General features: G+C 40.7%; 2 protein-coding genes across 2 annotated transcripts in view; one reads left to right on the forward strand and one right to left on the reverse strand.

Moving 5' to 3' along the window:
- LOC310742933 (1-phosphatidylinositol 4,5-bisphosphate phosphodiesterase zeta-1-like) overlaps positions 1–6,238 on the reverse strand; it is a 54,980-nt gene extending 48,742 nt beyond the window's left edge. Inside the window, exons 1-2 of the mRNA XM_083572799.1 lie at positions 5,873–6,238; positions 3,715–3,838 (exon numbers count right to left, since the gene is read on the reverse strand). Of these exons, the coding sequence (XP_083428925.1) occupies positions 3,715–3,838; positions 5,873–5,883 (135 nt within the window). The 5' untranslated portion in view covers positions 5,884–6,238. The remainder of the gene's footprint in view (positions 1–3,714; positions 3,839–5,872) is intronic.
- A 201-nt stretch (positions 6,239–6,439) lies between these two features.
- LOC310743127 (uncharacterized protein) overlaps positions 6,440–12,628 on the forward strand; it is a 133,746-nt gene continuing 127,557 nt past the window's right edge. The window contains exons 1-2 of the mRNA XM_083573252.1: positions 6,440–6,797; positions 8,027–8,124. The gene's annotated coding sequence lies outside the window, so the exon portion shown is untranslated. The remainder of the gene's footprint in view (positions 6,798–8,026; positions 8,125–12,628) is intronic.

The raw sequence follows: 12,628 nt of genomic DNA on the forward strand, positions 1-12,628 counted from the left end.
GTGGCGGTTGTCACAGCTCTGGGTCATAGTAAAGCATACTTGTAAGTAGCATATAAGAACACCAGGCATAACACCTTGACTATGGTTTCTTCTCTGAGCCACATATTACTAACAAAGCTATAACAAGTAGACTAATAAAAATGCTTGTGAGCTAGTAATTTTCATTTGTGAAGTTGCAGTAAAGGCCTCCCTTTTATCCATTAGCTGTTTCATAAATTTTAAAGCTCCGTCAGGTGTTCTGCATTATTAATGTTCCTCTTACAACTTGTGGATACAGCCAATGAACATATCTGCATACTGTTGTGCAAAATTATCATTTGCAGTTAACCACAGGGAATATTACATGCTCTTGCTCAGACACACCATTAATTCTACACACTACTACAAAAACTGCAATCTTGCCATGTTTAATTGATAATATAATTTCTCTGAACAACAGTACTCAGATATAGGTTGGTTAACGTGAGTGAAACTGATTTAAGGGACAATCTAAAGCCAAGATCTGGTGGGATGCCCAGCACACCATAAGCCCCACATCCTCTGGCTCAGCCAGAGATACCCCAGTGTAACATCCTTGTGCCAGCAGAGCTTTGCTCAGCTAACTAAAATGAAACCAATAGATAGTATGCTGGAGAAAATTGTCATTCTGGGGGTGGAGCAGTGGTAGGTGGGGACTAACGGTGGGTCCCAACTCGGTTCAGCTCAACCACATGAGCTGGCAACCCAGCGGAATATGCGTCAGCAAAAAGGGTGGTGTAAATCAAATTCTATTTTGAATGCTTGCTTTCCTTCTTGCAAGGCTTAGGCCAACTCAGCCAACCATAGCCCCACAGTTGAACAGAGTTTTGAATAAAGGTAGTTCCACCAGATTTCTGTATTTAAAATGGCCTGTCGGGTTGTAATCCTAATTCTCCTTACTTGGGTGCAAGCCCTACTGAATTTCACTTATGTCCCTCTCATGTTAAAATGGGGGGTGGGGGGGAGTCATTAACTAACTTCCACTGATTTCAATGGGAATTAAGTGAAATGGCCTAAGTCTGGATCTTACTCATAATTCGTAAAGGTTCTGACAAATAAAACTTCAGTCATAGTTTTTAAGCAACATATTTCTGACTACTTCCACTAAAGTCAGAGATATTATATTGGAGTTTGAAGTACTGAAGTAGTAGCCTTTCAGACAGTTCTTAGTGAGATCTGCCCTCACTTCCCATGATGTGCTTTGATCACACCAAGAGGCAGTAGCCCCATAAAACCTGTATAAATTAAGAGGCAGTGTTTCCTATTTGACGATAGCATTGGAGGGCAATGACCCATATTTTATTTCGTTTAATTTGCTTCCTACACACATTTTCTCCTAAGCACCTTAAGGCATATCTTAGGCCCATGTGCTCCTATCCTTTCCCTTCTATTTGATTGCCCAAGGCATGAAATGCTGCTGTCTGTTTTCGTTTTTAGGTGGTATGCATTAGGTTTAATTTACTCCTAATTGCCATTGTTGTTTCATATTGCTTGTAGCACACTTGCTATCTGATTGCTCCTTCCAAATCTAATTTAGAACAACTTCCAGAGGGGTAGTTACGGACTGCTTGCTTCCTTATAGCCCTGCCCGGTCACTGAGGTCTTCGGGGGAGTAACTGTTAGCAATCCCCAGGGCTTGGATGCACAGCTCATATTAATTCAATATTGTGGGTCAATTTTCTGGAACTCCCTACCTGCTGAGATCAGAAAGGCGCCCTCCCCACTGAACTTTCAGTGCCAAATTAATATCTTTTTATTTCAGCAGGCAGTTTAAGTGATTTCTGATTTTATAGTTAGGCACTTTCAAGTTGTTATTACAGTGAGCTTGTTTTATGGACATGCACATGTGTTTTAAGGGTGCTTAACTTTGACTGGATCGTGCCAATGGGTGAACACTGTAACTGAAGAAGGTATAAAGAAAAAGCGCCTGGAAGAGAAAAGCAGCAGAAGGGACTATGAAGGTGGTGGTAAAGGCTGCATAAGAGATGGTTGGATATTGGCTGGGGGAATGCAACAGAAAAAACACACAAATATTTTCAGGGAATAACATATGGAGCAAAAATGTAAGGGCATGATCCAGCAAAAATTGAGCATTTTAAATGAAAATTCCATATGTGTCAATGGGGACCGATAAAAATATACTTAAATATTTATTGTTATCAACCTAATATTGGCTTGATTGTGCCTCAAATTTGTAAAACATGTTTCTCTCCTATGTAATTAATGGCTTTTTTGACATCTGCATGAGAACTTAAAAAGCTTGTTTTGCACAGTAAATTAGGTTTGCATTGCCACTGCATTAAGCAGCAGCAGAATCTTCATTCTGTACAAAAGCTACACACTCATAAAATTAAAATCAGGTAACTAAATTCTTCAACAAATCTATCCAGCTGAAAAGCATCTTAACTTTCCAACTCTCAAGAGAAAATGAATACAAACTTATTTTGATTTTTCACACAGGAAATGTTACTTTTCATACAACAAATAAAGAGTCCTTACTATTGGAGAGGAAATGTTTAATATATTTTTTTAAAAAAAATGTTTTGGTTTAAGAAGAGGAAATACATTTGAGAACATTAAGGTTAATAGTTTTTCCTTTTATATGCAGTTTATTTTAACTGTTTCATTTAAGTGACAAAATAGGCAGATGATATATAAACATATTTATATTTTAAAAGCAGTATTTAAATAACTGATTATGGCCATATAATTGTTACATATATGTATATATTTAGCTAAACCACCAGTTACTTTTGTAACAGTCTGTTGGATACTGAAACAGGATAAATATGGAATTGTGTAACATTAGATAAGTGTCAAAAGTAACTTAAAATTTAAAACGTAAAGGAGAAAAAGGGAACCTCCGACAGAGACTTTATATTATAATAATAATAATAATAATAATAATAATAATAATAATAATAATAATACTTTATTGCTTATACCCCACCCATCTGGGGGGCTTCCAACAGGATATTAAAAACACAATAAAACATCAACTTCCCTGAACAGGGCTGCCTTCAGATGTCTTCTAAAAAATCAAATAGTTGTTTATTTCCTTGACATCTTACATAAAATGAGGATGAAAATATATTGTTCCTTGTTGTGAGAATGATCTTTGTCAGGCCAGCAGGAAGTCCTAGAGAAGCATTGTGTGGAAAATGCTGCATATGAGGGCCAAACTTTAAGTTCCATTGAAACTCCATATAGTATTACAAACTTCAGAATTGGGGACACAGCAGGGGATGGGGAGAGAAGCTATGACATTTATAACATGCCATATGAATGAAAGAGGCTAGACTTTTGAGATGTTGAATGTATAAGGCCAATGCAAAACATGACCACAATGTGCCAGAAGCTGATGACCAAATATTGCTAGCTTGAGGAAAAGTCGATTCTGCAACAAGCTTTTTTCTACTCTGCTCTGCTGCTGCTAGTACTGTTTAATATGTAATGATGTAACTCCAACAATGTGCTAGAAAGCACTGTACAGAACACAGTAATGGCACAATCCCCGACAGAGACTTTACAATACTGAACAGAGAATAATGTATCCAAGTATCATTGAACTCAGTGACAAACTAATCTGCTCGGTATTTCACATATAGTAAATTCATCGTTAAAACCTTATTTTAAAGTAACAGTTTGCAGATTAATAGTACTTCCAATCCTATTCAGTTATACAGGTTTTCTCACCTTAAAAATGTATTTCACATGAACATAATCAAAGGGGATGTCAAATTTAGTAAGCAATTCCAAAGTACTTTCAAAATTAATCTTTCCTTTTCTAAACTTGTCATGGATGACGTTTAAAAACCACGTAAATGGAAAGCTAGTTAAGGAAATCAGCGATCTTTATTAAGCATTTATCATTTTTCTCCCTTAGCCAGATTGTGCTGGATCCCCCAATGCCATCCTTCCCATTACACACAGTTTTATCCAATGCTAGTCCTACTCATAGCAGACCCATTGAGGTTAATAGACATGACTAACACACAATCATTAACTTCAGTAAAAAAAGGTAAAACTTCAGTAGTCTACACTAAATACACCTTAGATACAACCCACAGGTTCCTGCACCAAGTCGCTATTATAAAAGTGAAAAGTGGGAGCATTGAAGAATATTGTTTTGTTATTTAAACCACTGTTTTAGATGCATTTTTCTGCTATTTTTGTTATCTATGAATAATCCAAGGCACTGTGAAAATTGCTGCAACTGTAGGGCAAAGCTATACAATTTAAATAAATGGAGAGCTAATAGTAACACACAAGATAGGGTGCAATAATAGTAAAAGCAAAGATTAAAAGATTCCTGTGATATATGTATTTTTTCCCCACTGGGACTGTATTAAGGGTCCAATATACTTCCAAACCTCAACACACAAAGATTTGTATAGGCTGCAATCCTACAGAAACATTTCCGAAAGTTCAACCCATTGCATTCAAGAGGGTTTTCTGCCATATAGTACTGCAGTGATAAACTGCCTCCAAAGTGCCCAGATATTCGTTTTGGGGGTTGTATTGGTGGTGCATTTCCTTTTAGAGAACTTTAGCACTATAGCGTATAAGGACTCCCCGATTGATCTATCTGCTTCCAGACTTTATATTGCAAACTTCTTGGTGCAGGGAAATCCTGAATGGGGCTTGCAAATTCTACGTGTCAACAGAACATAATTACCTAACAATTTCACCACACAGGTATCCCATGCTTCCTTGCAAAGCAGCTCCAGGCTGCATATGTGGATACCCACTTAAAACAGTATTTTTGTGAATGAAGCATCGCTCCAACAGGGAGCACGAGTGGTCTCATGGGGAGGGGGGGGACACAAAGCAGTTCATTGAGTTTTCCGGTATGTTGAGCAGGGTGCAATGCTCTTTACCTGGGAATAGCTCTATCCCATTTCCCCAGGAATGGTTTGCCTTGAGTTTGAACTTAGCCTGATATTTTATTCCCCTTCCTTTCCCCGCCTCCCCTTTTTATGAAGATTACCCGCTCTAGGATCCCACAGCTAATTCTCCCCTGGTCTCCTCGCTGGCCCAAATAGAACTAATTTAGCCAGCTAGCCCTGGTGATCATCTAATGTTTATTGGATGGATTTCCCCCCTAAACTAATTTTTGAATTCTGAATTTATTGTTATTCACGTTTTATACTGTATTTTATGCTTTTTTTCGTTGCATCAAGTAAGTGTTTTAAATTTGTTAGCCGCGCCCTGAGCCCAGTTTTCTGAACCAGGAAGGGCAGGGCATAAATAAACAATTATTATTATTATTATTATTATTAAAGGTAAAGGGACCCCTGACCATTAAGTCCAGTCGTGGCCGACTCTGGGCTTGTGGCGCTCATCTGGCTTTACTGGCCGAGGGAGCCGGCGTACAGCTTCCGGATCATGTGGCCAGCATGACTAAGCCGCTTCTGGCGAACCAGAGCAGCGCATGGAAAGGCCGTTTACCTTCCCGCCAAAGCGGTCCCTATTTATCTACTTGCACTTTGAGGTGCTTTTGAACTGCTAGGTTGGCAGGAGCAGGGACCGAGCAACGGGAGCTCACCCCGTCGCGGGGATTTGAATCACTGACCTTCTGATCGGCAAGTCCTAGGCTCTGTGGTTTAACCCACAGCACCACCCACGTCCCTATTATTATAAATATATTATTATTATTGAGTTACTGATGCACTTTCTAGCAGTGGGTGAGACTGCCCCCTGCCATGTGCAATTCTGCAATTGGGTGGGTTGTGTGTGTGTGTGTATATGCATGTATATATGTATGTGCAAACACATGCATAGCTAGAAATATACCACGTCGTTAACTCTCCCCTGGTGCTTCTGGGGAATGAAAACAGCCGAGGAAGGATATCTGGCTTCCATGGTGGTCGCTCCTCATGGCCTGTTGCCCTCGCTCCTGGCTTGCTCGGGTGCTTCCAGCAGCTCCTGGCGCGGCATAGTTTTCGCCCCCCGCCCCTGGGCCAGCCAGGGGTCCGAGGGGCGCCAGGCAAACGCCCCCACCCCACCCTCCCCAAAGTGACGCTCCCCTTCCCTCCGTCCACGCAGACGAAGGGGAGCGGGGTGGGGGGGGGTAGGTGGGGAGAAAGTGAATGTTAAAAAAGGGATTGGGGGAGGGGAGGGGGGACAGGGCGGAGGCAAACGAGGAGGAGGCCAGTGGGCGCGGCGCGCGCCACGCGCGAGGGGGACCCGAGAGGAGGAGGAGGATGTGCGCGCCTGTGCGGCGCCGGGCGAACGCCTAGGAGGCACGCGGGGCTCTTGTGGCGTCACGAGGCCGCGTTCGACGCCAACGGTTTTCTCCCGCCAGCGCCCGTCACGTGGTTGGCGGATCTTTTCCCTCCAACAACGCCCCCCCCCCAAAAAAAATTTAAAATTCGCTTAGCGCGTCACCCTCGTTTGCCCAACCGCTCTCTCTCTCCCTCTCAGAAAATGCCGTTATTTTAAAGCGCGGGAAAAGGATTCTCTCTCCTGGCGATAACAATATGCTATGGAAATTTAGTAAATAAAATTATCCGTCCAGTGCAAGGGGCCTGCGAACGACCCGTTTTAAGAGCAAAGAACCATCCTGGGAAACATAACGGAGAAAATGAGAAACAAAATACCTCACAATAAAAGTCGTGCGGTAACCCCGCCAAACAGACACCTCCCCCCCCCAATAAAAGAAAACACCAACATAGCAAAAATATTGTCACCCATCAAATGGGGGAAAGAAATACTTCCCCTCTACCTCACCTGGTACCGAAAGGATATTAAATGATGGCGCTGGGTGGGCCTGGCAGGTGAGAAGAATCTTTGTCACTGGGGAACCTCGCCTCAAAATTGTCATTATTCGGAGCAGTCAGTCCTTGTTGGAGAAAGGGGGAGAGTCCCTTCAGCCTGGGCCTCATTCTGCCTCAGCAGCCCCATAAGTCACTTCAGGCCTAAGGACAGCGCCTGAGAGAAAAACACAAAAAAACACACTCTCGAGCCTGGTACTCCATTCCGTATCCTCACAGAATTGTAGAGTTGGAATCATATTCTAGTCCAACCTCCTGCAATGCAGGAATGCGCATTTGTCCCACATGGGCATCAGACTTTGGCATTATCAGCATACCATGCTCTAACCAACTGAGCTACCCAATTTGAGTGGGTGGAGTTGACAGGCAGATCATCCATTGATTGGTGTATTCTTTATTCTACATGATACCCTACCTTCCTCCCAAGGTCGCTGAAATCATGGCATATGTGGCTCTCCCCTCATTCCCAAAGGAACCTCCAACCTTGGTTCCAACAATATGCTTTGTGGCTAACTTGAGGGGAGGGGAAAATGCAAACTCTGACAGTACTAATGTGAACATTGGGATTTAGAGCCACAGATTTGCACACCATCGCAGGTCGTCTTGTGGGGGAAAAAAGGGGGGGAAACCTGCTTCGCATGTGTTCTTGCGTGAATTTGCAATTCCTGAATGAACACTGTTCAGCTTTTGTTTCTTGTCTTGTCAGCCACTCGGCTTTCCGTCAATAATAGCACATTTCCTTAAGGGAGTATTGCTAAGAGGGAAGCATAGACATGAAAGCAGAAGACGACTTTGCAAGACCTTCCTTTAAATATCTGCTCTGAAGGATTGCACATAATGAAATTTTCATATGCTCTGAGGTTCCGCTGTCTATTGTGCAATGTGCCCAGAAGAGCACATAGCCCCACAGCTGCTGACTCAATGTAAGAAATAAAACTGATGGAAGCAGATTGGTATATTTAAATAAATAAATACAGACACTGAGCTGCCTTTTACAGCGTCACATTTAGGCTAGCCCCAAAACTGGATTCGAAGTAACAAAAAATATTTTTGGAAAATAAGAAAGCAGTTACATTTTTGCTAGCTTAAATGTTTGTACTTCCCTTTACAGCATCACATTTAGTCTAACCCCAAAACTGGATTCAAAGTAACAAAAAAGATTTTTTGGAAAATAGGAAAGCAGTTACATTTTTGCTAGCTTAAATGTTTGCTTCTTTGTTTTTTTTTAACAGTTCAGCCAGCCAGTATGAAAATCTCTGAAACTGCAGTCCCAGGTAAATGCAAACCTCGCTGGACACAGCATGCTTCCTTTTGAGTAAACACCGCAACTGTGAGTGTAAATGTATGAAATATTTGAGTAATCTGTTTTCTTCTTTGGCTATGTATCTTTTTTTTTTTCTTTTTTGGGAAAACACTTCAAGGACATGATTAAAACATCTATTAATAAAGACTAATCATGACTGATCCCTCTTCTAGGGGCCCTCACTGCACAGGGTTGCAGTCTAAAGTGCTAGATGAGAAAGAGGTTCATAGAGGTCAGAAACTCAGTGGAGTCCAGGTCTGTGTTCTGATGATTATTTTTATCAAGCAACGAGCCAGAGCCCAGGCATAATTCCCCACTACCAAAAGGCCTTGTCTGTTTTAAAGCAATTGGACGGCTGGTTGGTGGCCTATTGCTTATTTAAATCCCATTGTTTTAAGCTCCCCCTGCTTCATTTCTGATGGCTTGATTTGTATTTATAGCCAGGTACTGTACAATATATTTGCATGTATATTCACAATACATACATACCCTATAACCGCCCTATCCTTTGTATCCTGTATTTGTTTTAAACTGGTTTTAATATTGTGAACTGCCCTAGGATGTTGTGGTGAAGGGTGATGAAGAAATTGAATAAAAAAATAGCATAATAATTATTAAAATTACACACAGGTGAAAAATGCCCTTTGGGATCTACTATTGGGATTGACTATGTCATGTTATCAGGAGGGGCAATATCTCTGGTCGGGGACACAACATGGGGGGAGGAGCACAGAAAGAAAAAACGCCATGGTGCATCTGCAGCAGCACAACCAGGTGCCTTCATCTGCCCCAGCTGTAACAAAACATGTCTCTCTCATATTGGTCTCTACAGCCACAGCAGGTGCTGTAACTCTCCAACAGTTTTTCACCCCCAAAGGCACACTCCTCCATTGTCTCCTGAGACAAGCAGATGTCAACCAACCAACAATACCCTCCATAGGTTTTTGGCCACACTTGCTGGGGCTGATGGAAATTGCAGTTCAGCAACAAAGCTCAAAGATTCCTCGCACCTGCATCTGTGCACCGGAGATGAAGAGACCTGACTCCCTTTGTGGTATTTCAGCATTCTTAGGCTACAGGCAAATTTCAGAAAATGCTTCATTAATTAAGTTGGTGCAAAGATTATGTTACAATCTGGAAAGTATTTTGAGGGGTTTTTTAAAGGAACATTTCCTTTACTAGATAATCTGTCTTTTCTGAAGGACTCTCCTCCCTTGGAGGTTTTTAAACCGAGGTTGGATGGCCGCCTGTCATGGATGCTTTAGTTGAGGTTCCTGCATTGCAGGGGTTGGACTAGATGGCCCTTGGGGTTCCTTCCAAATCTAAGATTCTATGATTCTAAGGAAATGATATAGAGATAAGTTACAGCAGCATTTCCAACACTAATACAGTGGTATCTTGGTTTGCGAACAGCCTATGGGAGTTTACGACCATTTTGGATTACGACCAATTCAAACCTGGAAGTGCATGTCCCGGTTTGCGAACTTTTTTTGGATTACAACCCCCTTTTTTATTATGAACAATTTTTTTGGTTTACGAACAATTTTGGGGGGGATTACGGCCCCTTTTGGGGGGGGAGGCCCCATTGGCGGAAGCGCGCCTTGGGTTACGACCTGTTTTGGTTTACAAACGGACCTCCAGAATGGATTATAGTCGTAAACCAAGGTACCACTGTATAACTGTGGTAGCACAGTACAACTTTTCACAAAGATTATGTAGTTTTTGCAGACAAGCAACAAAGGCACCAAGTTTGCACCAAATGTGGACTAATATGTAGCGATCATGTGGAGGCATGCTATATGAGGCATGTGCTATTGCACACATGTGTGCACGCAAGGCCAGTTTAATATTTGAGCATAATATAATACTTGGTGTGTCATATAATAATTGTGTACTTTTTCACAAAAGCACTAAAATCACACCAAATATGGTGATCATTTGCAGATATTGCAGGGGTGTGTGTGCATGTGCAGTTGACAAAGCATAGCATAACACAAAGTGAGTCATACACAATGGTCTTCAGACAATGCATTATACTTTGCTCCATCACATGCACAAAGATGTGCAGTACCACATGCCCTGATATCTGAAAATGGTCACTACATATTAGTCTACATTTAATGTAAATTTAGGGCTCTGCTAAAAAAGCATAAGATTGTTACAGTTATGAGTCACTGTGCGTATTATACCATGCTCAGTTGCCTGTGCATGCTCACATGCCCTAATATCTTAACACGATCACCATGTATAAGCCCACACATTGTTTAATTTGGTGCCTTCTCAAACAGTGCATGATTGTTATATAAGTCACTATGCTCACTTGGCTATTTTTGTTTAATATAACATACAGCCTGAAAGAGACACGTAAATGATTGTTGACTGTTTTGTAACATTTTGCTTAATCCCAATAAATGTTTGCTTTTATTTTTTTATTATTATAATGGACCAACGTGGCTGCAAACATTATATAAATAGACCAATTAACAGTAAGGCTTAGCTTTTCTGGCTTTTTCCCTTGCTAAATCATGAAAAAGAAAAGTCCTTGTCTACTTTTGAAAAACTGGGCAATTGAATGGTACCCTTTAGCTTATTTTAGTTTACTTTGTTCAGCCTCATTACATTTCTGGTTGCCTGATTTTTATTTATAGCCAGTCATGACAGTATGGTGTGTGCACTAGACTTTTATCTGCATGTTTGAGTGCTGGAAATCCTACCCACAGCACTTGCTCACTGGATTGAGTGTTACTACCGTATAGTACTTTCCCTTCAAAGAATTCTAGGCACTGTAGTTTTACCTCTCGCAGGTTTACAATGCCCTGAAGGAGCACACTCCACCTGAAGGAGCACACAGCTTGGGAGTACTTCTGAAGGGCTGTCCTCTGTAAAGTAGGGCACATGGCATCATGGTCCCTCACTAAATAGAGGGGATCTTGAAAATCTGCCCCATCTTCTGGAATATCATCAAGGATACATAAACATCTCAATATTGAGATGAATACTGTTGCTTTTTAAAAGGCATTCTAATCTATATCCTATGAGCGAACTAAATCGTCAATGCATTCTGAAACACAAATTAGAAATTCAAGAAAATAGCCATGCATAAAATATGAGTGAAAGAGCTGGAAGGACTTCAGTAATTCTGCTAAAGATGTAACTAACTGTTCTTGTTAGGAGGTCAGAGATAGCCTCTGGAGCTTTAGCTTTCATTCATGCATCCACTACAAATGGTTCAAGAGAGGTAAACAAGAGACTTTCCACATGATTGGTCTGAGCATGTAATTTGAAAGCTAGTATACTCCTCTGTACCAGGACAAGCTGATCCAATCAAATCTATCATCTTACAGTTTTAGCATATTCTTAGTGTATCTCTTTCAGCTGCATCTCTGACAGAGGAAGCTCATGTAGCTTCAATTTTCCCTACTTGCCTCAGGCTCTCACTATCTCAAGGCAGAAAAAAGTTTTTTTTGCTGATTGAAAACTGCCTTTCAACTCAGCTAAGGCAACAAGTGACAATTTTCTAAACTTTTAGGGACCATTTTTTACACAACCCTTTACATTTTCATCTTTCCGAAAGTACTAGGATGAGATGAACATATTTTTCTGCTTTTCATATATATATATGCATATTCAGTCATATTTGTAATAGCCTTTTATCAAGTGCTTGCATTGATCTCTGGCATATGCATACCCTGCGGGATTGCTTCAGCAGGAACTGCCACTGATGGATATCTCAATTGCTCTGCACAGCTAAGATCACAAGGCACATTTCAGATGTCAAAATGATCACATTGACTATCGATGATGAAGGAACTGGAATACCATTTCAAATTTGGGTGGGTGGGTAGAAGAGTTTTCTCTGAAATGGGGAAAGATTCTCAATGAAGTGTAAAGGCCCACACTTTGATACAATCAAGATTAAATTACAAGAAAACAGTATTTTAAGAGCACATTTATACCTCATAGTAATTGCTTATTTTGTGTGTGTCCAACCTCTCTTATTCAGAAGCAAACAGAGCAGCTTACAAAATAAAAATCATGCTTGAACAATAAAAACATGATTACAACAAATAAGAACAGTAAGGAAGTTACAAGTGTTTTATCTCTTTTTAGCTAGCATCAATTTGTTGGTTTTTGTCATCTTTTGAATGCTTTTAGATCCCTGTTTTTATCGAGAATTTTAATATATGTTAAACTGCTTAAAGGTTTGTTAGCATAATCAAGTAGTATACATTTTGTTAAATAAATAAACAAACGGCAACATAAAAGCACCTACATAATCATAGCATAAAAACAAACAAAACAGCAGATCCAAAAAGATGAGGACTCATGCCAAAGACAACTCTGATACCCCACTACTCCTTATACCCTTCCATTAGAGAGAGTGAGGTGGCTACCTGAGGCAGCTAGTTTTGGATGAAAAGGCAACAATTGTTAGTTATTTAATTTATTATTACTAGGGAGCAGGAGAAGTAGTTATAGTTGTAGGATTTTCTGCCTCAGGTGCCAAAATAATTTGACCATGTTGTGCTTC

Source organism: Podarcis filfolensis, assembly GCF_964270895.1.
Source record: "Podarcis filfolensis genome assembly, chromosome: 10".
Taxonomy (NCBI): Eukaryota; Metazoa; Chordata; class Lepidosauria; order Squamata; family Lacertidae; genus Podarcis; species Podarcis filfolensis.